We start from the raw sequence: 26,518 nt of genomic DNA, 5'->3' as shown, positions 1-26,518 counted from the left end.
AAGAGGAATTTCCAAGTGATTTTCTTAAGAGGTTGCTCTGTAGTGAAATTAGAATGAGCAAGCAGAGTTCAGGTCCTGACCCTCATCTGGATTCCCTATTCTTTTATTAAGAATAGATGCTCTGTGATTGTATATGGTAGGTTTGTTCTTAAAATCAATGGTCTTTTAAAGTAATATGTTTGAAAAAGTCTTTCTTGAGGTCCTGTTCAAGTCAGTTAGGGAATCATAGCATATTTATAATATTATTAATTTGAAATACTGTAATCATAACTCATAAGCATCTGTTTATCAAGCACTTGCAGGAAGCAAACATGGAAATTAATGGCTGGAGGTTCATTGATGTACCATTTCTGCTCCTTTTCTAGCTTTCCTTCTTTAAAAGCCCACTTGATGATGAAGCATTAACTACTTCATATGGTCTAGCAGGTGCTGTGTAACCAGGAAGATATGTTACCTATGGAACTGTAGTTTATCCTCAAAGGCCATCCTATATAATAAAACCCTAATATGCAAATTGACCAAACAGTAGACAATGGGTTGCTATGACACACACTAACCACCAGGAGGTACATGTGCAATGCAGGAGCTGCCCTCGGGTGGTCAGTGCGCTTCCACAGGAGAGTGCTGCTCAGCCAGAAACCTGGCTCATGGCTGGCGAGCACCACAGCAGCAGTGGGACCCTCTCCTGCCTCCACAGCAGTGCTAAGGACCCTTGGGGGATGTCCAACTGCCAGCTTAGGCCCACTCCCCACAGACATCCCCCAGGGGTTCTGGACTGTGAGAGGACGCAGGGCAGGCTGAGGGGCCCCCACCCCCAGTGTACAAATGTCATGCACTGGGCTTCTAGTTTAAAATATTCTGGTCAATTTCCAGCCAGTTACCTTCATCCCTTCATTGCTAGGAAGAGGGGAAACTAATCTGTTTCACAGGTGGCTGCTGAATATTTAGGCTGCTGCCACCTCCCCACAGCCTCCCCCTGCACCAAACTGTTACCTCAGCCTTTCCTGTCAGTTTGCCTGTCAGTTTAGTTGGCATGGAACCAGAAATATTATTTTCTCATGAGCTAAATAATACAATGACAGATGTTATGGAAATATGCAGATAATATCACAATATTCTATTCAATTGTAGAAATAATTTTTTCATCCCCTCTCCACTTCTCAAAATAATTACATTAGAACTGTAATCATGCCTCCCTGATTATTGGAGATGAGTTCTCAAAAGGCTACAAAAATGATATTCTCTTAGAGGACTAATTTCCCCCTCTCAGTTCTCTGTCTCCACTCAGCTCCATTTCTTCCAAACTGCTGCATGACCTCTGTAAGTCTTTTACAACATAAATATTGTAAAAATACTATAGGTCTTCTACAATATTCATGTGTTTCAGAAAAACTTTTCAAATATATTTGGATTTAAAAAAATGGGAAAGGGTGCTCAGAAATAGAGGTTAAAGTTTGTTTGACATCTTAGAGTAGGGGTGTCGAACTCAATCAGAGAAGGGGCCAAAATCTAAAATCCAGCCTAAATCGCGGGCCGAATGGTTTACTGAACAGTCATAAACTGACAATGTCATAAACTGACAGCGGAGTGCAGTGATGACAGCGTGGTGCGGGCCACATTGCAAGGCCTGGCGGGCTGGATTTGGCCCGCGGGCCTTGTGTTTGACACATGTGTCTTAGAGCGAAAAATGTCTGGAAAATAGTGTCATAAGTAACTTGTGCATGTAACAGAGGTCATTTGCTACTCAGCAAAGTGGTAGATGGTCTAGAAAGTGTGTGGAGTGAGACACGGTCGATATTTTACCTAGAGAATGAAAGTTAAGTTGATGGCTGCCCTTAAATATTTGAACTTAAATAAGCACTTCCTTATTTAAGATAAAATAAACTTATTTTGTATAGCTCCAAGTCAAGTTTAGAAGTTGCATAGGACAGATCCCAGCTTTATACAGAGGAACATTTTAAGTTTTTTTGTTGTTGTTGTTGTTGTTGATTTTTAGAGGGGCTTGGTCCCCCCCAACTATCCTCCCTGCAGGCCAGGTCACCCCCACCTGCCCTCCCCTACTGGCCTGGACCTTCCCAACTGCTCTCCTCTGCATGCCTGGTTGCCCCCAACTTCCCTCCCCTGCAGGCCTGGTCCCTCCTAACTGCCCTCCCCTGTAGGCCTGGTCCCTCCTAACTGCCCTCCCCTGCAGGCTTAGTCCCTCCCAACTGCCCCTCCCCTGCAGGCCTGGTTGCCCCCAACTGACCTCCCCTGTGGGCCTGGTAGCCCCAACTGCCCTCTCCTGCTGGCCTGGTCTCTCCCAACTGCCCTCCCCTCCAGGCCTGATTGCTCCCAACTACCCTCCCTTGCAGGCCTGGTTCCTCCCAAATGCCCTCCTTTATAGGTTTGGTCCCCCCAACTGCCCTCCCCTGCAGGCCATCTTATGGTGGCCATCTTGTGTTCACATGGGGCAGCCATCTTTGATCACATGGGGGAAGCCATCTGTGTGTTGGAGTGATGGTCAATTTGGATATTACCCTTTTATTAGATAGGCTTGTTTCCTTCACTGTGAGAAAATTATTAGTTTGATGAACAGATACTTCCTCAAGGATGCATGTCAAATAAATACATAAAAAGGTGCTAAACAACATTAGTCAATTAGAAAATGCACATTAGAAGCACAGTGAGATACTGCTCACATTCTACTATTAAGGCTAAAATTAAGAAAACTGGCAATAGTAAGTATGGATGAGGATGTGTTAATATTATAACTAAAACTTTCATCATGCATTGCTAGTAGACATGCAAAACCATACAATCACCTTAGAAAACAGTCTTGCCTGCAGTTCTTTATAAAGTTAAACATGCTCTTACCATACCACCTAGTAATTTTTCTCCTAAGTATCGCTGAAAAATAACTTGTGTTCTCACAATGACTTCTATCTGAATGTTTATAGCACTTATATTCTTAATAGCCAAAATCTGTAAATGACCCAACTGTCTATCAACTGATGAATGAATAAACAAATGGCCAAAATTCTTCAATCACTTATTTCTTGCTTTAATTTGCTTGTTCTCTATTCTTTCTTGAAACTGTTATAAATTGTCCCTTATTCCATTTAGGCTCTCAAAAGTCTTCTGTGAGCCAGCCAAACTCCCAGACCTTTTCTTTTCTTTCTTGTCTCCTGAATTACACTTGCCATTATTAATTATATTTCCTTTCTTTGCATTCCCACTTCCTTTGACTTCTATGATGATGAATTTTTATTATTTTTCTACACTGTTCAAATGATTCTTTTTTTGGCATTATTTCTGGCTCATTTGCTTCCTTCTGATCTCTAACTATGAGTGCCTCCTAAAACTTAGCCCTTTGTTCTTAGTTTTTGTTTTGATATTCATTTTTTTGCCTCTCACAAATGACTCTTCTGTCCACTCTATCCCCACTGCCTACACCATGGTTCAGCCTCTTCTATGCTAGATTTATTCTCCTGAAAAGAAGTTATGATCATTTAATTCCCCTGAAGACATGCATAAGACTTTAATTAGTCTATAACCAAACAAGGTTAGCTGTGATGTAATGATAATAACACTGAAGTTGGACTCCAGTAACCTGGGTTCAAATACTAGCTCTGCTACTTACTAGCTAGGTGACCTTAGACAAGTCACTTAACATCTTTTCAGAGTTTCTATATCTGAAAAATGGGAGAGAATAAAACCATACCACAGGTTTACTGTAAGAATGAAGTCAAAGAAAAAAACAATTTGTGAAATTGGAAATCATTAAGCATGAGTATGACCTTCCAATAAATATGTATTTATTCTTTTTTTAATGTGTTTTTTCCTATATGTGTGAAGAATTCGCTATACCCAAGTAGGCAAGCAGACCAGGCTCTCTGCCCTCATGGTGTTCACAGTGTAGAGAGGAACATAAGCAATTAAAATAGACATGGTAAGTTCTAGGTCTGGAGGAAATAAGAGGTGCTCGAAGTAGCACATAAGAATAACATCTCATCAGCTAACATTATAGAGGAATGGTGAAGAAAGCTTTCTGAATGAAAGAACATTTAAGATAACACGTAAAAGATAGATTGATTTGGCCAAATAAAGGGGTGGAGCAGTTTGTGGGCACAGCAACAAGGTGTGTAAAGTATTCCAGGCAGTGGGAATAGCATTGGCAAAGGCCAAAAAAGGAGAGAGACCATGGAGCTTTCCAGGAACAGAATAAAGTTCAGTACAAAGAGAAGGAGCAAGAGTTGGAAGGAATGGGCAGTGATAGCAGAGAGATAATGTATGTAATTTCCAGCAGAGGTCAAGCAAACCGAATGTATCAATGATCCAAACTGTGTGCCCAGCATGGTGATAAGAAACAGAGGTGATCCATATTGGGAAGTTGCCCTGGTAGACAATTAACATCTGGCTCCTAGCCACTGGGCTACTTTGACTGATAGAGCTCAGTCCAAAGATGGGAGATTGGCAAAAACAAGGCAGGTCCCCAGTAAAAGTTATTCACAAACCAATTTTATTTATAAAGAATATTGATTTTCAAGGCATTCCTAGATCTGATACTTAAAAAAGAAACAAAGCAAAAAAAAAAAACCTTCATTGCATCCTTGTAAACCAACCAGGTATCATTACTTTTATCAAGGGTACAATTAGTAACATCCATTAACAGGATAAAGGTGGCACAGCTAGTTCTATCCATTATTAGGTTGACAAGTGAAGATGGGATAAATGATAGATAGTATTTTCTTTGATCCTACATTTTAAATTTAACTTTATTCCAGGAGTGGCTAGCTGCAAAACATGTATAAAATTGGATACAGTGGAAAAATTATTTCATTGGAGATCAGAAAACTGGATTCTAGTTTTAGCTGTCACAAACCTGTTGGTTGACTTTTGGCAGGTCACTTTAAGCCGTGTGCCTCAGTTTCCTCTTGCCTGAGAAGGTCAACGATTGCTAAGGACTCTTCTGACACTCAAATCCTATATAGTTATAGTTGCAAGTATTGAGGACAAAGGAAAGCTAGGATTCCAAATGTATTGGAGGATTTTTTAAATTTATTTTTAGCCCCCATCCTAATTTTTATTTTGGTCTTCTATCTTGTTTCTCATTCCTCCTTGCAGTTTTGTTATTGCCCACTCCACTGAAGATATTTAAGAAGCTGCCTTTTCATCACTTTAAAACTGTAAATATGCCCTTGAAACATGCAAAGAGGCTTTTGTGTACTTACAAATCGAGGTTATTATCGTACAAGTAAGTCACTTGAGTGCACTGCATTCCTCGGCTTGCTCCATTGAGAGCGTTATTAGGTTATATTGTCCTATCTTAGAAGGACTAGTTGAGGAGATAAGACTCTCCCCCTTTAAAAGGTGGACTATCTGATGAAGCAGGGTGCTTAATGCTCCAGAGTGTAAGCAAAAGGATTTTGGTGCGGCCCAAAAGACAGACACACTTCTCTAAGACAAGTAGGTGCTCCACTTAAAGTGACATAGTCAAGGACAAATGTTCTAAAATTAAACCAACCAGCTGCTTTCCCGCAGATGCCCACCTGTCACTTATGCTATCTTCTCCTTGTCCAATCTTCTCCGTGAAACCAGAACTCCCACTCACTGAAACCCTTTTAAAGCCTGGAACTTTGCATACTTTCCAAAAGGTTACCAATCCAGGGAAGCAGAAAGCCTGTTTCCAGAACATATTAATATTACGATACCTGTTGTCACTTAAGAAATCTATGCTCTTTGAGCTTTTCATCTCCCATACCTAAAACTTTAACTTAAATGGTGCCAGTAACTGGCTTCAGAAGTCAATTGACATAAAACCTTCCTTGTTAGTGAGGTGACAGTATAAAACTAAAGTGTGGATCCCAGTACCTTCTAGGAACATAAAAATAGGTGAGTTTTCAGTTTGGGGATAGCTTGAACAATAGAAATGGAGACAAAAATATCAGTTTCTGCATTTAGGTCTTAGGTGTGTCACCAACTTAACAATAAACAATTATTGATGTGTAGTAACAAACTTTCATTGAATTAACCAGATGCTGTTTGTAAACAACTAGTAAACAACCACAGAAAACAAATAATGTCTTTATAATACATTTGAAAATGTTTCTTGATCTAGATGTTATTCTAATCAGGCTTAAATAGAGTAGGGAAGAAATGTAACTATTTTTCTTTTTTTCCCCAATATATTTTATTGATTTTTCACAGAGAGGAAGGGAATGGGATAGAGAGTTAGAAACATCGATGAGAGAGAAACATTGATCAGCAGCCTCCTGCACATCCCCCACTGGGGATGCACCCACAACCAAGGTAGGTATTGCCCTTGACTGGAATCAAACCTGGGACCTTTCAGTCCGCAGGCCAATGCTCTATCCACTGAGCCAAACTGGTTTCACTATTTTTCTTACGTAGAAGTAGTTTTTATTATGAGGTGATTTACCTTTTTATTAGATTACTAGAGGCCCGATGTATAAAATTCATGCAAGAGTAGGCCTTCCTTCCCCCACCAGCTGGCACTGGCTTCCCTCTGGCACCCGGGACCTGGGCTTCCCTCATAATACCAGCAGAAGGACGTCAGGAATGACATCTAATTAGCATATTATGCTTTTATTATTATAGATATTAGGCAAAAGTTCCAGGTATTCCTCTCTAAATGTGTTGTCATTCTTGCAGTTGATATAAATTAATCATATAACTGTTCAAATTTGGCACTCAGAGTCTTTTAATACTAATAAATATTTATTCTAAGAAGTAAAATTTTATTAGTCATGTGGGGTATAGTATAAGATTAGCATACAACTAAGATATTTTGTAAGATAAAAATTTATTATGAAATACTATGTACCTAGTATATTCTCTTTAGAACAAAATGAACAACATATAAATAAAATTATATTATATTTACATTATTATTATGTCATAAAATTAAAATAAACCCATCTTACCATGATTCTATATTAATTCACTCCTTCAATATGGTATTTTTGAGAATCTATAAGACAAGGTTTTAGATGGAAACACAAAGATGCATCAAAGCATGAAATAAATAAAATTATAATAGATATATAATAAATTATAGAATTATAGTGAGGGTTTGCCTATCTATTAAAAGATATAAATTACTAAAAAAAAGAATTATTGATCCCAGCCAGTTTGTATAGTGGTTAGCATTGACCTATGAATCAGGAGGTCATAGTTTGATTCCCAGTTAGGGCACATGCCTGGATTGCAGGCTTTATCCCCAGTAGGGGGCATGCAGGAGGCCACTGATCTATAACTCTTTGAAATCAATAATAAAAGAATTATTTAATAAACTTATAAAGTTTAAATGCTTATAATTTAAATTATTTTTCATATTTCTTTGATGTGCCCAATAAGAAAACTCACTTGTTTTCAAGACTTTTTATCTATTAAATGTATCCACACACCTAAATTTATTATAAAACTTCCACTTTGTAGTTTTATAAATTGTATTTCATAAAAGTTAAGCTGAGTTAGTTTTGTAGACTTCAGCTCTCAGCCTCTCAGCCAACATGCAGTAACAAGAACCAGACTAACCCTGCTGCCTGAAACAACTCAAAATTGGACAAAATATATGAAACAACTGTTTTGGGGTATTAGATGTTAGCAGCAGATGACAGTGATCCCTGAGAGAGAAGTAAATGAAGTGAGCCCTATGATTGCCTCAGCTCACTTCCTAGAGAGAATTTCCAGACTAGGGTGCAGGGAGTAGGAATCGAGGAGAAGCCTAGTGGATTTTCTGAATTAAGCAGCTGAGAGTCTGGCTAGAATTTGCAGGGCAGAGTACCAGAGAGGAGAGAGTTGCTTAGGAGAGATTTCCAGAGATTTAGTTTTCAGCTGAGTACCGATCAATGCATAAGTGTTGTTATGTATTGAGGGGCAGAGAAAGAACAAAGGGAACAAATTTTCAGAGATCACTTAGGACCCGGACAAGAGTGGAAACCCTTGTAATTTAACTTTGTAATGTATCAATAGAGTAATTAGAAGGGTATTGACTCAGTAAAAGTATAGAATTAGCCCTATACCAAAGGATGCATTGGTCCTAACTAGCAAAACTTTAAAGGAGACTTCAAAAGGATTAAGCTATTTTTAAGAAACATAACTGCATCTCAGAAAAAACCCTCAAGAATACAAAAATATCCAGCACCCAAGAAGATAAAATTCACAATATTTTGCTGTTAACCAAACTATGAAAAAGCAGGAAAATACAATCCATAATGAGTAGAAAAATAAATCAATAGAAACAGATTTAGAAATAACATAAATGGCCCTGGCTGGAATGGCTCAGTGGATAGAGCAATCAGCCTGTGAACTGAAGGGTCCTAAGTTTGAGTCTAGCCAAGGGCACATGCCTGGATTGTGGGCTCGATCCCCAATAGGGGATGTGCAGAAAGCAGCTGATCAATGATTCTCTCTCATCATTGATTTTTCTTTCTCTCTCTCACTCTCCCTTCCTCTCTGAAATCAATAAAAAAATTAAAAAAAAATATATATATATCACAAATGATAGAATTAGTAATCAAGGACATTAAAACAGCTACTATAATTGTTTCTATATTCAAGAATGTAGAGGAAAGATTCACCACATAAGCATAGCATGGAAAATATGGCAAAAATCCAAACTGAACTTCTACTGTTGGAAAATGCAATATTGAGATGAAAACTACATTGAGTGGTATTGGTAGATAACATACTACAAGGAAGATGATTTGTGAAGTTCAATACATAGCAATATAAATGATCCAATATGAAATGGGGAAAAAGAGAAATATAGATAAAATCAATATTTAAATAAATAAATCTCTTAGCTGTGGAAAACTTCAAGCAATCTAATATCTGTGTAGTGAGAGTCCACAAAGGAGAGAAGTGAGAAGAGTGGAACAGAAAAAAAGAAAAAAAGAAATAATGGCTGAACTTGTGATAACATGATGGACCTTGAGAATATTATGCTAAGTGAAATAAGTCAGTCAGAAAAAGTTAAGAAACACATGACTTCACTCATATGTAGGATGTAACACTGAAACTCATGGTCAAAGACAATAGTGTGGTGGTTACCAGAGGAAAAGGAATAATAAGGTGTTAGAGGTTGGAGGGGGGCCTAATATATAGTGATGGAAGATGATTTGACGGGGTGGTGGGTACATGGTGCAATATACAGATTTTATATACTAGAAATGTACATTTGAAACCTATACAATCCCATCAACCAATGTTACCCCAATAAATTTAATTAAAAATAAATAAGTTTTGCTAATGGAAAAAAAAAAAAATAGCTGAAAAAGCATTTTAAACTTGATGATAACTATAAATCCACAGATCCAAGAAGTTCAACCAACCTTAAAAACAATAAACAAACAAACAAAAAAACTACCCCAAGGCACATTATAATCAGATTGTTTAACAACCAATAATAAAAAGAAAATCTTATAAACAGCCAAAGGGAAAAGAACTAACACAGTCTCTAGAAGAACAAATGTAAAGCTGGCAGTTTTATCACAAGAACAATGCAAGCTATCAGACAATGGAGCAGAATCCTGAAAGTACTGACAGAAAAAAATATTGTCAATCTGAATTCTTTACCTAGCAAAAATATTTTTCAAAAATGAAGATGACATAAACACTTTTGCAAACACATGGGGGTAAGAAGTTCATTACCAGTAGTCCTGCATTACAGGAAATATTAAGAGAAGTCATTCAGGCAAAGGAAAATGTGTAGGTCCAGATGTCGGATGGATATCTGGACCTACACAAAGAAATGAGTATCATCAAAAAGGGAAAATAGATAAAGACATAATTTTTTTTTCTTTAAAAACTTCTCTAAAAGATAATTGACTTTTCAGGGCAAAAATAATGTGTTGTGAAGTTTATAATATATGTAGTAGTCAAACGCACGAAAATAGTAGTGCAAAGGCTGAGAGGAGGAAACAGAAGAATTCTGTTGTAAGTTTCTTATAAGTGAAGTGGTAAATATTACCTAAAGATAGACTATGTAAGTTAAAGGTGTATATTATAAACCCCAAAGCAACTGCTATTTTCAAAAAAGAGTTAAACTACTAAACAAAATAGGAAATAAAAGGGACCTTAAAATATTCGCTTCAACAGAAGAAAAATATAAATAAAATAAAATAAAATAAAATAAAATAAAATAAAAATCCTATATAACAAAACTCTAATATGCTAACTGTCCAGTCATCCGGTCAGTCATTCAACCAATCAAAGCATAATATGCTAGTGATATACTAAGGACGCTCAACCACTCGCTGATGTGCACCAACCACCAGGGGGCAGAGAGTCGACCAGTTGCTATGATGTACACTGACCACCAGGGGGCAGACACCCTGACCAGTAGGCTTGCTTGCTTCTGGGGTCCAACCAATCGGAACTGAGCAAGACAGGCGGAACACATCCTGGAGCCCTCCTGGGGTCCCTCTCTGACCCCAATGGTACAGTAGTGGGGTTCTCGGCCTGGTTTGCACCCTCTCTCAATCCGGGGCCCCTCAGGGAATGTAGGAGAGCTTGTTTTGGCCCAATCCTGCTCAACGCAGGAGCTGCACCCTGGTGGTCAGTGTGCTCTCACAGGGGGAGTGCTGCTCAGCCAGAAGCTGGGCTCAGCCAGAAGTGCAGCGGTGGTGGCAGGAGCCTCTCCCACCTCAGCAGCAATGCTAAGGATGTCTGACTGACAGCTTAGGCCCACTCCTGACTGATGGCTTAATCAAATTTATTTTTAATTAAGATGTCAGTTGGACATCCCCTCAGGGCTCCCAAACTTCGAGAGGGCACAGGCTGGGCTGAGGGACACCCCCAAGTGCACAAATTCATGCACTGGGCCTCTAGTAGAATATAAAACAAAAAGCCAGATGGTAGATTTAAACACAACCACATCAACAATTACATTAAGTGTAAAAAGTCTAAATACTCCAATTAAAGTGGATAAAAATATTTTTTAAAAACTTAACTATGCTGCCTATAAGAAATTTAATTTAAATGTAAAGACATAACTAAATTAAAAGTAAAAGAATGCTAATAGATATGCCATGCTAACAATAATCAAAAGATAAGTTTTCATAATGGCTATATTATTATCCACATAAAATAGATTTCAAATCAAAGAATATTACCAGGGATGAAGAGGGACATTTCATGCTGATAAAAGAGCCAATTCATCAAGAGTATATAACCATCTTAAATGTTTATGTACCTAATAACAAGGCTTCAAAATACATAAAGCAAAAACTGCAAAAAGTATGTAAATTGATAATAATATTTGAAGATTTCAACACCTTTCTGTCTATATTTTATAGAATAAGTACAGAAAATCAGTAAGAATGCAGATTTGAATAGAATGTCAACCAACTCGATTTAATTAACATTTATATAATACTCTACCAACAACAGTAGAACATACAAGCTTTTCAGTGGTCAAGAAGCGTTTATCAAAATGTCTATAAAACTAGTACCAATAAATGTAAAAAATTCAAAGCATACAAGGTCTGTTCTCTCTCACCTCAAATGAATTAAATTAAAAAACAATAACAGGTAGGTATCTGGGAATATCCCCAAATATTTTGAAATTAAATAGCATATTTTTGAATAACCCATGTGTTAAAGAAGAAATCAAAAGGGAAATTAGAATCATTTTGAACTGAATTAAAAATGAAAACACAATATCAAAATTTATAGGAGGCAACTAAATAAGCACTTACAGAGAAAAAAAAGTCAATCATCTATGGTTCCATTTTAAGAAACTAGTAAAAGAAAAGAAAATAAACCCAAAGTAAGCAGAAGAAAGTAAATAACAAATAAAAATAAAAGCAAAAATTAAATAAAAACAATAAGAAAGCCATTGAAATCAAAAGCTGTTTTTTGTTTTTTTATTTGTTTGTTTGTTTTTGAGAACATGAAGATATCTAGGATATATATAATTGATTTTTTACAGAGAGGAAGGGAGAAGGATAGAGAGCTAGAAATGTCGATGAGAGAGAAACATCGACCAGCTGCCTCTTGCAACCCCCTCACTGGGAATATGCCCGCAACCAATGTACATGCCCTTGACCGGAATCAAACCTGGGACCTTTCAGTCCGCAGACCAACGCTCTATCCACTGAGCCAAACTGGTTTCGGCAGATATCTATGATTTCAAAAACCACTATAAAGAACAATTGTAGTTATGATCCTGAAGCTCCTGTTTTGGGTGTATTAAAAGAACTAGACCAGAAACCATAGAAAAGATCTTTTATATGTGTTTGGGTGCTTGCTCTTCCCTCCCTGACCTGTTTTCATATGAATATGAAAAATCTTGTGTGCTATTAAAGAAAAAGAATCCATAAAGCCATTTGAAATTATATATTTTACATAGGTATTTACACATATGTGTATGTTTTCACATGCTTCTCATCAAGAGTATGGTAAAACATCTTGCTCTCTTTATTTTTCTAAACTCTATTCCATATTTGGCTTCTCCTTTTTTTAAAATGCTATTTAGAGAGAGAGTTCATTTATTCATTCAACATAATTATGAAATGCTACAATATGCCACAAATTGTGAGACACACTGGGGGACACAGCTGTTAACCAGACAAACAAGATTCCTGCCTACTGATTGAGTCAAATGTGAGATACAGACTAGAACATAGGCAATAACAACGTACTCTTATAAAAGTACCATCATGGAAAGAACAGATGCCATGGGAGTCCACAGATGGGTAATCAACTTGGACCTGAAATAGTCCTCAAGTTAGCATCTAAAGAGACGTTCCTAAAAATGTGATAAGTTTTTTGAATTATTATGATTCAACATAGGCAATAAAATTTCAGGTATGGACTAATATGTAAGGTATGAGTTTGATACTAAACGAATTCCTTGACTATTATATAGCTAATATTTACTTAAATCTGTTCACACTATTAATATTCTGTTGAAATTTTCATCTCATAGTATAAACAAGACATATAGAATGCTCTTTTTACTAATTTTCAGTATTATTGAGAGTTTTTGTAGGTGTACTAGAAAAGACCTATTAACATACAAGTGATTCCAACCTGCTCAGAACTTTTAAGGATCTCTTTGTTATACTAGGGCATAAGAAATGGCAGATAAGCCAAGAATCTAAATCTTTAGGCAAATTTTGAAGGAAGTCCAGGTTTAGAGATGTGAGGCAAGTCCAGAAATGTGAAGATTCCAAAGATTAGTTAGGAAAGGGCCCATGATTCCTTCAGAAGCTCAGATACGTTTTAAAATTATCCATTTCCTTTACCCATTGATTCACATTTGGAAATTATCTTGAATATAAAAGCTTCCACTTTTTAGCCCCAAGATTGTCATTGGTTATACTGAGAAGTTGGAAACAACCTAGATGCCTAACACAGCAGTCTGGTTCACTAAATTATGTCATAGCCACACAGTGGAATTCTAACCAGGTTTTTAAATAATGTAGCAGTGTTTCTCAAACTTTATGAGGCATCGGAATCACTAGGAAGGCTTGTGGAAAACACAGGTTGCTGGGCCATACTTCCAGAGTCTCTGCTTCAGTCAGCTTGCTATAGGGCCCAAGAATTTGCATTTCTAACAAGTTGCCAGATTGATACTGATGCCATTGGTAGGGATGAGGAGCAGGGGGTGAAGGGCTCACTTTGAGAACCGCCAATATAGAGTTAGAGTTATTTTTATTGACTGGGATTAAGTTGAAAAAAAGCTGTTTCTTTTTACTTTTTTAAAAATCTTCACCCTAGGATATATTTTCCATTGGTTTTTAGAGAGAGTGGAAAGGAGAGGGAGAGACAGAAAAAGAGAAACATTGATGTGAGAGAGACACATTGATTGTTTGCCTTCCACAAGCACCCAAACTGGAGCTGGGGATTGAATCTGCAACCGAGGTATATGCCCTTGACCAAAATCAAACCTGGGACACTTCAGTCTGAGGACTGACACTCCATCCACTGAGCCAAACTGGCTAGAACCAAAGCTGTTTATATTATACTAGAGGTCCTTTGCACAAAATTTGTGCAGAGTGTGTGTGTGTGTGTGTGTGTCCTTCAGCTAGCCTGCACCCTCTCCAATCTGGGACACCCCCCCGCCCCCCATCAATGAGCAGTTGGACAAGCCTTCTCACAATCCAGGACTGCCTGTTCCCAACTGCTTGCCTGCCTGCCTTTCTGATTGCCCCTAACTGCTTCTGCCTGCCAGCCTGATCACTCCCTAATCACTCTCCTGCCAGCCTGATTAATGCCTAACTCCTCCCCTGCCAGCCCGATTGCCCCAACTACTCTCCCCTGCCAGTCTGGTCATTTCCATCTGCCCTCCCCTGCAGGCCTGGTCACCCCTAACTGCCCTGAACTGCAGGCTTGGTCCCTCCCAACTGCCCTCCCCTGTTGGCCATCTTGTGGCAGCCATCTTGTGTCCACATGGGGGCATCCGTCTGTGTGTTGGAGTGACAGCCAATTTGCATATTATTCTTTTATTAGGTAGGATAGAGGCCTGGTGCACGGGTGGGGGCCGGCTGGTTTGTCCTGAAAGGTTTCCCGGATCAGGGTGGGGCTTCCCTTGGGGCATAGGGTGGCCTGGGCAAGGGACCTGTGTTGTTTTGCAGGTCAGCCATGCCCCCCAGCGACCCAAACATAGGCTGGAAGCAGGTATCTGGAATTTATTTATCTTCTATTATTAATACTTTGTAGCCTTGAGTGGAGACTAGGGCAGGACAGGGCAGGTGGGAACTTGGCTTCCTCCATTGCTGGGGCAACCCAAGCTCTGTGGCCGAGCCATCTTGGTTGGGTTGATTTGCATACTCACTCCTGATTGGCTGGTGGGTATGGCTTGTGGGCATAGCAGAGGTATGGTCAATTTGCATGTTTCTATTTTATTAGATAGGACTAGTAGCCAGTGAATCCAAGCCTCCTGCTTGCTCTAGCTTCATGGCCAGCCACCATCTTGGTTGGGTTGATTTGCATCATCACTCTTGATTGGCTGGAGGGCGTGGCTTTGTATAGCAGAGTGATGGTTAATTTACATGTTTCTCTTTTATTAGTGTAGACTAGTGGCCCAGTGAATGAAATTTGTGCATGGTGGCGGGGGGGGGGGGGGGGGGGGAGGGTTATCCCTCAGCCCGGCCTGCATCCTCTCCAATCTGAGACTCCTTGGGAGATGTCCAACTGCTGGTTTAGGCCCGATCCAAGTGGGATTGTGCCTAACATAGCAATCTGACATCCCTCTCATAATCTGGGACCACTGGCTCCTAACCACTCACCTGCCTGCCTGCCTGATCACCCCCAACCACTCTGCCTGCTGACCTGATTGCCCCAACTGCCCCCCCTCTGGCCTGATCACCCCTAACTGCCACCACCCCTTCTCTGGCCTGATCGCCCCCAACTGCTCTCCCCCTTCCTCCCCCCTCCCCCCCCCCCCGACCTGCTTGCCCCCAACTGCCCTCCCCTCTTGGCCTCATTGCCACTAACTGCCTCTGCCTCGGCCCTGACACCATGGCTTTATCCAGAAAGGCGTCCAGAAGATCTCCTGGTCTAATTAGCATATTACCCTTTTATTAGTATAGATTCTTTGTGTATACATGAAGAAGTCTAGATGGAAAAATATAATTCAGTTGATATACTAGGATGTCTTTGGGTTGGATCTCATTGTAGATTCCTAATGTCTTTTACATTTTTCAGAGACAGATTTTTCTGTAATGAGTATAGTATTAATCACTAAAGCATAATCAAATTTCTTAAATAATAAGATCATGAAGTGCAGGCCAATAGCATTAACACACTGGAAACATCAAAGTAGGCTTGATCCTACTCCCCCTCTGACTTTTTAACTATGTCTTGTTATAAGTGTATCTTCAGAAGCAATGACAGAGGAACAGTGGTAAATCCATAAATACAGCCTGTTTCTGATGGGAACAAAAATAGAAGAGGCTGACATTATTTGGAGTGTTTCTACATTTTTTTTTTCTTATTCCATTTTAGTTGTGCCATGCAGGCTTCTTCTGGGGATGTTTGAAGAAAAACTGGGTGGGACCCAAAGGGCGACCTGCCAGAAGTTTGAAGCATCTGGATTGGCGCACTCTTTGTTTCCTGATGCAGGATAGATCCATTTCCCAGGGTATCAGATTAAGGCGTCTCCTTTCTGGAGAAAAGATTTCATGGTTTAAATTCCCGTTCACTTTTGTGTCTGTGGCACTCTGCTGTCTCCTTTCCAGCATGCAGCCTCAGGGGTCATGCTGTCCCTTCCCTGCTGATATCAGCGTGCCAACTGTGGTGTCATGCACACCAAGCACAGAGCTGCCATTCAGCTTCCAGTCTGGGTTCAGGAAGCAAAAGAGCTTCTAAGTTCCTACAAACCTTGACAGATCTTCCTCTAGCCTTGCATGTGAACAGCTTTTAGGGGAAGCGGGGGAGGGGAAGGGAGCTGTGGGGAACAGGGTAAATGTCAAGGGTGACTGTGTGACAGGAACAGAGAGAGCAAACAGTTGTCACCAATGTTCAGAAGAAAGAAAGGTGGGCGACAATTTAAAGAAATACTCCTTAGACTTTTCAATGGGATACTTATTTGGTTAGCACTGGGTTACCCTCTTCCATGTCCTTGCATTACTGTAATTGGTAAACTAGGAGGTAGTCACATCATTTGTCTTATTTAAAACAAGTGTTTTTCATGAACGTCTAACAGAATGCCAATAATTGGGATGTCGTAGTGAAAACAAATCCCATATAAAACTCATGATGGATTCCATGTTTTTTAAATTTTTTTTAATGATTCAAAATACAAAATCATGTTCTGGTTTAGGCTATTGTTAAAAGAGAGAGATGTTACTTCTATATTGATTTTCAAATAAGAGACATATTGTTGGAAAATTTTATTCCGTAATATATTGCTTTCCACCACTTTACATGTGAATAAATGGGGCAGAATATTGTTTGAGTTGAAAGTATACTTACTAAGTGTAATAGCTAGAAATGTAGATACTGGTTAATTATGTAGTTATTTATAACTGTTTATAATACAACTTCTTGCCTCTCGCCTTCAGGTGCTATAACATTAATTTAGTATGTCAATCTGTTTGAGACTCTATAAAAGGAAGTTAAGTTATTTGGAACTCTCACCTATTACTTGAATGCCAAGTAAAGTGCTATAATTATGTTATAATTAATCAATTAACTTACAAAAAATGTACTGAATACCTACTTTGTGCCAGACATTGTTCTGGGGTACATCAATGACTCCTTTCTAGAAGTTTCTATCCAAAACTGGAAGACTGCAAATCATTAAACAACTACAAAGCTAATGTGTCAGGCAGTAATAAACACCAAGAACAAAAATAAGGTAGGGCCATTATAAGGACTATACATTTTATTGAGAAATATTTGCGTGGCAATGGATTTAAGCAAGGGAATATTGTGATCCAACTTCGGTTTACAGAGAATTGCTCTGGCTGCTGGATGGAGAATTGGCTGTAGAAGGCCAATGCCCATTGAATTATCATACCCCTCTCCCCCAAGGTTATATTTCACTGAGGATGACTCTGTATCAATAGATGAGGAGATGTAATCCTACACAGTTGGTTCTTACCTTTTCATACTTAGTCTAAAACTGGTTTCTATTTATGTTGTTGTTGTTTTTGTTAATCCTCACCTGAGGATATTTTCCCACTGATTTTTAGAGGGAGTGGAAGGGAGACAAAGAGAAACATCGATGTGAGAGAGGCACATTGATTGGTGGCCTCTGGCATATGTAAGGGATTGAGCTTGCAACTGAGGTATATGCCCTTGATCGGAATCAAACCGGGACCCTTCAGTCTGTGAGTGGACACTATCCACCGAGCCAAACCAGCTAGGGCTAAAACTGGTTTTTAAAATGAAATTTTTATGTCCAAATCTTTTCCTAGATAAGTTTTTTTCTGGAAAGCTATTTTTAGATACTTTCTTTCAAATTGGGAGTTTATCTAAACCCTACTTTTTAATAATAGCCGCATGCCCTCCGCCCTCTGGTTTTCTCCTCAGAACTAAAGTTTTAAATTGCCTTTAGATTCCATTGATAACCTACATAATAAAAACAGTCTCATTATTTAATTAGACTTGCATTTAATCAAAAGTGCCATTAAATAATTTGATCAGTAACGTTATTCACCACATCTGGGTTTATGTGACTTTTGATTAATCTCAGAAATCAAACTACCCTCATACAATTGTATGTACCACAAGTTTGGAAGGCAGATACACTAAAAGAGAACAAAGAATATTGGTAGCGATAGGGACCCCAATTGATAACGAACTAGTCTTTGAAAGGGTTATATCTCATTTAGAAATGTCATTTTGGATCGTGATTTTGCAATGCTTTCTAACTGGTCTTCCTGCCTCTGTTCTTCAATCTTTATAATACACTAGAGGCCTGGTGTATGAAAATTTGTGCACTGGTGGGGGGAGGGTCCCTCAGCCCAGCTTGCATCCTCTCACAGTCCAGGAGCCCTCAGGGGATGTTTGACTGATGGCTTTGGCCCGCTCCCCCTAAGCCAAAGTCTGGCCTCCCTCTGTGGGAGGTAGAGCCAGCAGGCTGATCAGGGGATGGTGCCAGCCAGAGAGTGAGCAGCTGGCCCCACCCCACCCCATTGCCCCTCCGCAGCTGCTGCTGGTTGCCATCACTGGCATCCGATTGCCGGCCCCTCCCTCTGTCTGCTGGCATGTGCCTTGGCTGGCCTGGAACCGCCTGCTCGCTGGCCCTGCACCCTGCACCATTCCACCATTCAGTCAATTTGCATATAATGCTTTTATTTTATAGGATTCTCCTCACACAGGCAAGAGTTATCTTTTTTAAAAGATGTAAACCAAATCGTAATCACTTTTCTGCCTATAGGTTTGTAGTGGCTTCCACTAGAATAACTCTGCCATGGCCTTCAAGGGGCTGCATTCAGGGTCTGCCACACATCACCTCTGTCCTCTCCTAACACCATCCTCTTGTCCTCTGGGCTCTAGTCACACTGGCCTTGTTGTTCCTCCTTGAATAAGCCACGTCTGATTCCATGTCAAGGCCTTTTCACATGCTGTTCCTTCTGCCTGGAATGCTCTTCCCCTGAGATCTTTGCATGGCTTCCTTCACCTCAAGAGTCAGTTCTCTGCTGGCTACTCAGTTTATACTTCTGCATCCAAACAGGCAGCACAGCTCTTTCTTGGAATAAGAAAGAGCTCTTCCCCAGGTGTGATAAAAAAAAAAAACTTCTTGTGATTGTATCACTTACAGATAACACAAGGTATAAATCAAATGAGAATGCTATGAGCAAACAACCCGGGGTTTGCACAGTCTTATATACTCATGGCATTTTCTTTTTCTTTACAGGTTATTTTCAGAGCTTTGACACCACCATTTGACATGGAGAACCCTTATAGTGCCAAAGCGCAGGAGCAGCTGAAGATCACCAACCTTCGTGTGCAGCTGCTAAAACAACAGTTTTGTCCCTGTCAGAGAAATGACCTGAATGCAAAGCCTCAACATTTTACACACTATGCGATCTATGATTTCATCGTCAAGGGCAGCTGCTTCTGTAATGGCCATGCTGATCAATGTGTACCTGTTGATGGCTTCAGACCTGTCAAGGCCCCAGGAGTATTCCACGTGGTATGTAACACAAGTTCTCACCGGTGAAAAACAAATCATAAGTTACCTTCAGCTTTGGGCACAGGTAGTCTAAGTTCCCTGAGAGCTGGTGTGTGTTAGCATAGTGCTTCTTGTTTCTTCCTCTGCTGATTCACTTCTCCAACTCCATATCAGTCCTGTAAAGTGCCTATTAACTTGTTTTTTAATCTCCAATTTTAGAATTATAAATAGTCAAGCATGATAACAAGATTCCTTGGAAAGCATCCATGCCAGTTTTTAGTACATGACCTTCAGATATAAAGTGTAAGGTGAGCAGTAGGAGAGGTTGGCATAATCATATTGGTGGCATTATCACACAGAAGCCAGCTTTGACAATAAATGGGGACCATTGTTGAATAGATTTTTATAGTGGAAAAAATAAGAACCTCCATTTAAAGCCTGGTATCTTTTGCTGTTCAGCCAATAGAATGAATAATAGTTTTCCTCTGTGAAGAGTGGCTGACCCCCTCTCTCCCTAGGTAGAGTTAAACTCTCTTTCCTCTAGGTTCACACATCTCCTGTGCTTTCTTCTGAACTTTTACCACTCCTCATCTCCTAGGAGATCTTGAACTCCCTGAGGACAGAGACTGTGATCTTTGTGTCCTCAGGACCGAGTGCATTGCTTGAGCCAGAAGTAGGCCTTCAGAAGGTGTTTGTATGATAGCAATGTAGGAATAGAGAGATAATGAAAAATTATTTGTTATTTGTTCTCACCTCACCTTCTCCAACTTACTAGTTTCTAGACACTAATAGATCTTTGAACTAATATAGGTTCAATACAGGATTAGGTAATTCATTATATCTAAGTTAATTGAGTTGTATATGATTCAAATAGAAAATAACCCAGATATTCTAGAGACATGTCAACCTACTCTCCATAGTTTGTATGAGATAGAGTGCTAGAAATTTCTGCCATTATATTTAAGTTAATTAGTGAAAGGAGAGGCTATAGGCTACAGTGAGTGAATATTTGTATCCTTCCAAAATTCATATGTTGAAACCCTAATCCAATGGGATGGTATGTGGAGCTAAGACCTTTGGGAGGTAATTAGTTCATGAGAGTAGAGTCCTCATAAATGGGGTAGGTGTTCTTTAAGAAGAGGTCAAATGGCTAGCTAGCTCTACCTTTGCCATGTGAGGACACAGTGAGAAGTTGGCAGTTTGCTACCAGGAAGAGATCCTCAACAGGACCTGACCATGCTGGCACCCTGACCTTAGGCGTTCAGCCTACAGAACTGTGAGAAATAAATTTCTATTGTGTATAAGCTACTCAGTTTATGGTATAGCAGCCTGAATTGACTAAGATGCTGCCCTTTGTTTCCTCAGCCGTCTCCTATAATCCAAGCCTTAAATGATCACTTCAGGGTAGAGTCCTGAGCAAAGGGATAGATACAAACAGCTCCCATGACATGGCCCAGAGTAGGCCATATCTCTGGAGAGAATGACCCATGAGACAACCTGAATGGCTCTGATCAACCAAACTAAATTTGTTTTCAAGAGCCTTACAAAACTCCCACGCATATGCATTTAAAAGCAATAGTTTCTTTCTTTCTTTCTTTTTTCTTTTTTTTTTTAAATCCTCTGAATGTAAACTTTCAAGAGATAACATTTTCCAAGGCTAAATAAAAAATTCTAGACATTTTATTATATTCTGTGGACCTGTGCAAATACACTGTCCAGGATGAGAACCACTTGCAGTGGGTATCTTGTGTCTGCTTCTCATCCAAGAAAAGCAATCCCATTATTGCCTCCTGTGGCTGGGAAAAGCTGGGCAAGGATGGAATCTGCCAAAACTGCAAGCTGAAGACAAACCACATCAGCCACCGGGCTCGCTAAACACTGTGACTGTCTCTCCAGATGGATCCCTTTATGCTTCGGAAAGCAGGGTGGCCAGGCCATGCTGTGGGAGCACCTCCATATGCTAGACACTGGGGACATCATCATCACCCTGTGCTTCAGCCCCAACCACTATTGTCTCTGTGCTATCATGGGCCCCAGCCTTAAGATCTGGGACTTGAAGGGCAAGATCATTGTAGTTGAACTGAAGCAAGAAGATATCAGACCCAGCAGAGCCACCCCAGTGCACCTCTTTGGCCTGGCCTGTTAATGGCCAGATTCTGTTTTCTATATGAACAAATTAATAGAGGTGTAGCAGGTGACCACCAGCAAACAATATATTCCAGAGCTTTAGAAATAAAAAACTGACTTTCTGACTTAAAAAGAAAATAAATTCTATTAATTCTGTTAAATTTAACAGGGGATAATTATGCAGAGTTATCAGAGACTTTTGCAAAAATTTTAAAATACAAGTATTATATACAATCTTCTGCCAGAAAGAAAACTGTCACCATGAGCCCACACCCCTGTGTCTGTGCCTGCTGGCTCTCTGCTCCATCCTGTCATTACCCCCTGCTCTCTTACAGCCCACCATAATTCTGATACATTCCAGCTGCATCCTGTCTCCGGTCACTGCTACCTCCCACTGAGGCCTTGTTGTCTTGCCTCTGCCCCAGCCAATTCCTGGTAGGCTCGTGTGGAGATGAGGGCCACAGATCCCATCCTAGGGGTCACAGAAGCCTATAAGAGAGACACCAACATCAAGAAGATGAGTCTGGAAGGCGATGCCTACCAGGATGATAATGGAAAGCTGTATATGTACCCTAATGTCCAGATTGCTGCAAAAAACCTGGACAAAGACTACCTGTATGTTGCTGAAAAGGTTGGAGTTTGCAAGGCATCTGCAGAACTAGCCTTGGATAAGAATAGCACAATCTTGAAAAATGGCCAATATGTCACTATGCAGATCATTTTCAGAAATGTGTCTTAAGGATTGGAGCCAGATATCTGCAAAGGGTTTTTAAGTTCAGCTGAGACATAGTTCTGCCCAAACCATGCTGGGGGAAATTACTCATGCACCTTCAGGGACACTGTATTGGCTATCAATACTATGATTCCAAGACTTGTGGCTTTGATTTCACAGGCTCTAAAAAGGGCATTTCAAAAAATGTCACAGCAAAGCATTCTCCTGCATATCTGTGCCTACAATCATAAGAGAGTGGGCACCCCATCTTTAGAAATGAAAGGAAAAGTAACAGTAGTGAGGAAAAAGAATCTCTCTATGTTCTTTGACATGACCTGCCAAGGATTTGCCATGTGTAATGGTAACAAGGATGCCATCAAAGAGAACATTAATGTTTCTCTCTGCCAATCCTATGCCAAGGACATGGGCTTATAGTAAGTATGTGGCAGCCTTTGTAGAAGTCTGCAAAGATGCTGATGAAGCCCAAAGAGTTAAATTACAGTTGGAGATACTGATCCACCCAATGTGTTCCAACCCTCCTCTCAGTAGGACCCAGATTGCCTCAACCATTCTGACTACCTTGGATTTTCAAAAACAGTGGTTGCAAGAAGTTTAAGTCATGGCCAACCTTATCATTGGCTTGTGAGCTCAGCTTGTCTCCAACCTCAAGAAGGAGGACTTCTCCCACCATTGGCAGCACATTCATGACCAGACTGGCATGTTTTGTTTCAGAGAGCTAAAGGCTGAAGAGATGGAGTGGCTGACCAAGGAGTTCTCCATCTACATGACAAAGGTCAGCCACATCTCTGTCAGGGGTCACCTCAGACAACTGGGCTACCTAGCTCATTTACCAGGATGCCAAGTGATTTCCCTGGTGAAAGGAACAGAGACAACCTTCTTGTCTTCAGCTTCTGCTTCTGTGAGATTCAATTAAATGTGTTTCTCAGAGAGGGACATGTAGTGAAATGGGGCAGAGGCATCCATCCGTGGCTGATGTCTGAAATTTTCTGGCTCTAAACCGAATTCCTTCCCATCCTTTTATCTCCACCTTTTCCAAAAGGATTTACATGTGCAAGAAAATCACAGCCCCTCATGAACCTGTCAATCACACCATTGCACTATTACAGGAGCTTTAACTGAGGCACCTTATGGTGTTTGGGGTTTCCTCTGTGGATCCAGCATGAGAAATAGCCCATATTCAAGGTTTTGTGAGAAGACCTAGTTCTAACAATAGCAGTTCACCTGTTACCATCTTCTCATGATTGAGCAATTTTATCAATGGACAATAATATAGAAATTATATTTTATGAAAACCAGAAAATCTGCGGCCACTGCATCAAGGAAAACACAAGATGCTGTTTCCTGTCTTATTTGGAGAAAAAAAAAAAAAAAAGGAAGAAGGCTCTCCTTTTTAATAATCGCCGGTACTTTAATGTTCCTCTCTGCTTCCTAGCACTGCTATCTTGCTGTGCTTTTCATTAGGCACAAAGGTTTATAACTAGCCTAGATTTTCATCCTCTTCTACTATTTCACAGACCATCAACCCCATTCTCTTATGTGAAGAAGAAAGAAACATAACTTACTGCTCATCCCATACCCTCACCTTTTTTGCAAAGAATAGCGTAGAGTAGGCAACTGCATTTTATTTTGGCACCATCTCCTGTGATTAGTTGTTTCCTGTTGGGTTTTTGCCCCTGCCCAGTTGGACCTTGTACTTCTATTCAGTGTGGTTGTGCTGTCACTCATGAGTCGAGCAAAGCCGGACAGTGGCAGGAAAGAGGTTATTCTGGGCTTTGGTTTTAACTGTGTGTACTGCCAGCTGGGCTCAGGCCTCACCCTTTGGAAAGATAGCCATCTGCTCTAATCATGTAGCCTGTCTGCAGCCAGGTTTCTCAGTTACAATAAAGTTACTGTAGGAGCCCCTTCCCTTTAAAAGAAAAGAAAAAAGAAAGAGAGAAAACTATCAATCTATAAAGAAGATCTGGATAACCAAGGAAAGGGGATTACATAGTAAATGTGTTTTATTGGGTCGGCAACTAAGTAATTGCGGCAATTACACACATATGGCTTCAGTTGAATTTTTAGGTTTGCAGACGTAGTACAAATGTAAAACACATTTTGTATTTGATAGTTGGCTATTCAGCTGTTAATCAGTAAAAAAAGTTTTTTGATCTGTTTTGTAGTTTTTGTTTGGCGTTCATTGAAAAATGGAAAATCAAAAGGAACATTTTCGTCATATTTTGCTTTTTTATTTCCGCAAGGGAAAAACGCATCACAAGCTCATAAAAAGTTATGTGCTGTTTATGGTGACGAAGCCTTAAAAGAACAGCAGTGTCAAAATTGGTTTGCCAAATTTCGTTCTGGTAATTTTTCACTCAAAGATGAAAGACGCTCTGGTCGTCCAGTTGAAGTTGATGACGCCCTAATCAAAGCAATAATCAATTCGGACTGTCACAGTACAACACGTGAGATTGCAGAGAAGCTTCATGTATCACATACATGCATTGAAAATCACTTAAAACAACTTGGCTATGTTCAAAAACTCGATACATGGGTTCCTCACGAACTGAAAGAATCACAGTTAACGCAACGCATTAGCAGCTGCAATTTGCTAAAGAAACGTAATGAAAATGATCCATTTTTAAAACGACTGATAACTGGCGATAAAAAATGGGTTGTTTACAACAATATCAAGCGGAAAAGATCGTGGAGCAGGCCAGGTGAACCAACTCAAACAACATCAAAAGCTGATATTCATCAAAAGAAGGTTTTGTTATCAGTTTGGTGGGATTACAAAGGAATTGTCTACTTTGAACTCTTACCACCCAACCGAACGATCAATTCTGATGTCTACATTGAACAACTAACGAAATTAAACAATGCAGTTGAAGAAAAGTGGCCCGAATTGACAAATCGAAAAGGTGTTGTATTCCATCATGACAATGCAAGGCCACACACATCTTTGGTCACTCGGCAAAAATTAATGGAGCTTGGTTGGGATGTTTTGCCACATCCACCATATAGTCCTGACCTTGCACCATCTGATTACTTTTTGTTTCGATCTTTACAAAACTCCTTGAATGGTAAAAATTTCAATAATGATGATGATGTCAAATCGTACCTGATTCAGTTTTTTGCTAATAAAAAACAGAAGTTTTTTGAACGTGGGATTATGATGCTGCCTGAAAGATGGCAAAAGGTCATTGATCAAAATGGGCAATACATTACAGAATAAAGTTATTTAGTTCCATGAAAAAATTGTCTTTGATTTTCTTTAAAAAATCCGCAATTACTTAGCTGCCGACCCAATATTTTGTTTTTCATTTCAAAAGGAGGTTAGGATAATAAGTCCCTATTCCAGAAGACTCTATGGGACAGGAGCTGCATTTCCTTAATAATCTCAGACTGCTTTGAATTCAAAAGCAATTTCCCTTTAAAATAATACTAGTTTTGTGGCTTCCTGCGCCCCAGTTTTCATATTTATTTCAATTTGTGCAGCAGTGGTGGTAGCCCCTACTGCTGTAACTATAGCTAAAATCAGGCAAGACATAGTTCAACCTGGAGGTAGAGCCAGGTAGAGATAAGAAACAGACTATGTGGTCAAGAATATGTTAGTTTCCAGGGATCCAGTTCCATGCGAATCCCTGCTGTCTCTATTCTAGGAAGGAAGAAAGGAAGGGAAGAAGAGAGAGGGAGGGAGGAAAAAAAGAAGGGAGGGAGAAAGGGATAGCAATTGGACCAGCAAAGGCTTATGACTAATTGGAAATGTGAATCATTCTGATTTCAGATCTTTCCCATCCCTGAGCTTAGATGAATTTTATTTTATTTTATTTTATCTTACCTTATTTTATTTTTAATCCTCACCTGTATATTTTCCATTGATTTTTAGAGAATGGGAAAGAGAGGGAAAGACAGAGAGAAATATTGATGTGAGAGAAACATATCCATTGTTTGCTTCCTGTATGAGCCCTGATCAGGGCCCAGGCCAGGTAGGAGTCTGTAACCAAGGTACATGCCCTTCACTGGACTCGAACCTGGACCCTTCAGTTTGCAGGCCAACACTCTATCTACTGAGCCAAACCGGTTAGGGCTGAATTTTATTT

At 39.8% G+C, this 26,518-nt stretch overlaps 1 protein-coding gene and 1 pseudogene across 3 annotated transcripts in view; both read left to right on the top strand.

Moving 5' to 3' along the window:
- NTN4 (netrin 4) overlaps window positions 1-26,518 on the top strand; it is a 104,999-nt gene that overhangs the window by 18,867 nt on the left and 59,614 nt on the right. For both annotated transcript variants that reach the window (XM_084878481.1, XM_084878480.1), the window contains exon 3: window positions 19,319-19,597. In XM_084878481.1, the coding sequence (XP_084734607.1) occupies window positions 19,319-19,597 (279 nt within the window). The remainder of the gene's footprint in view (window positions 1-19,318; window positions 19,598-26,518) is intronic.
- Window positions 21,835-24,427, top strand: LOC311619868 (aspartate aminotransferase, mitochondrial-like; annotated as a pseudogene). Its single transcript has one exon. The product of its transcript is annotated as an aspartate aminotransferase, mitochondrial-like (transcript).

This window comes from Pipistrellus hanaki (genome assembly GCF_964339955.1).
Source record: "Pipistrellus hanaki genome assembly, chromosome: 3".
Classification (NCBI taxonomy): Eukaryota; Metazoa; Chordata; class Mammalia; order Chiroptera; family Vespertilionidae; genus Pipistrellus; species Pipistrellus hanaki.
The sequence above is the reverse complement of the archived record's forward strand: the minus strand, read 5'-3'. Positions and strand labels throughout refer to the sequence as shown.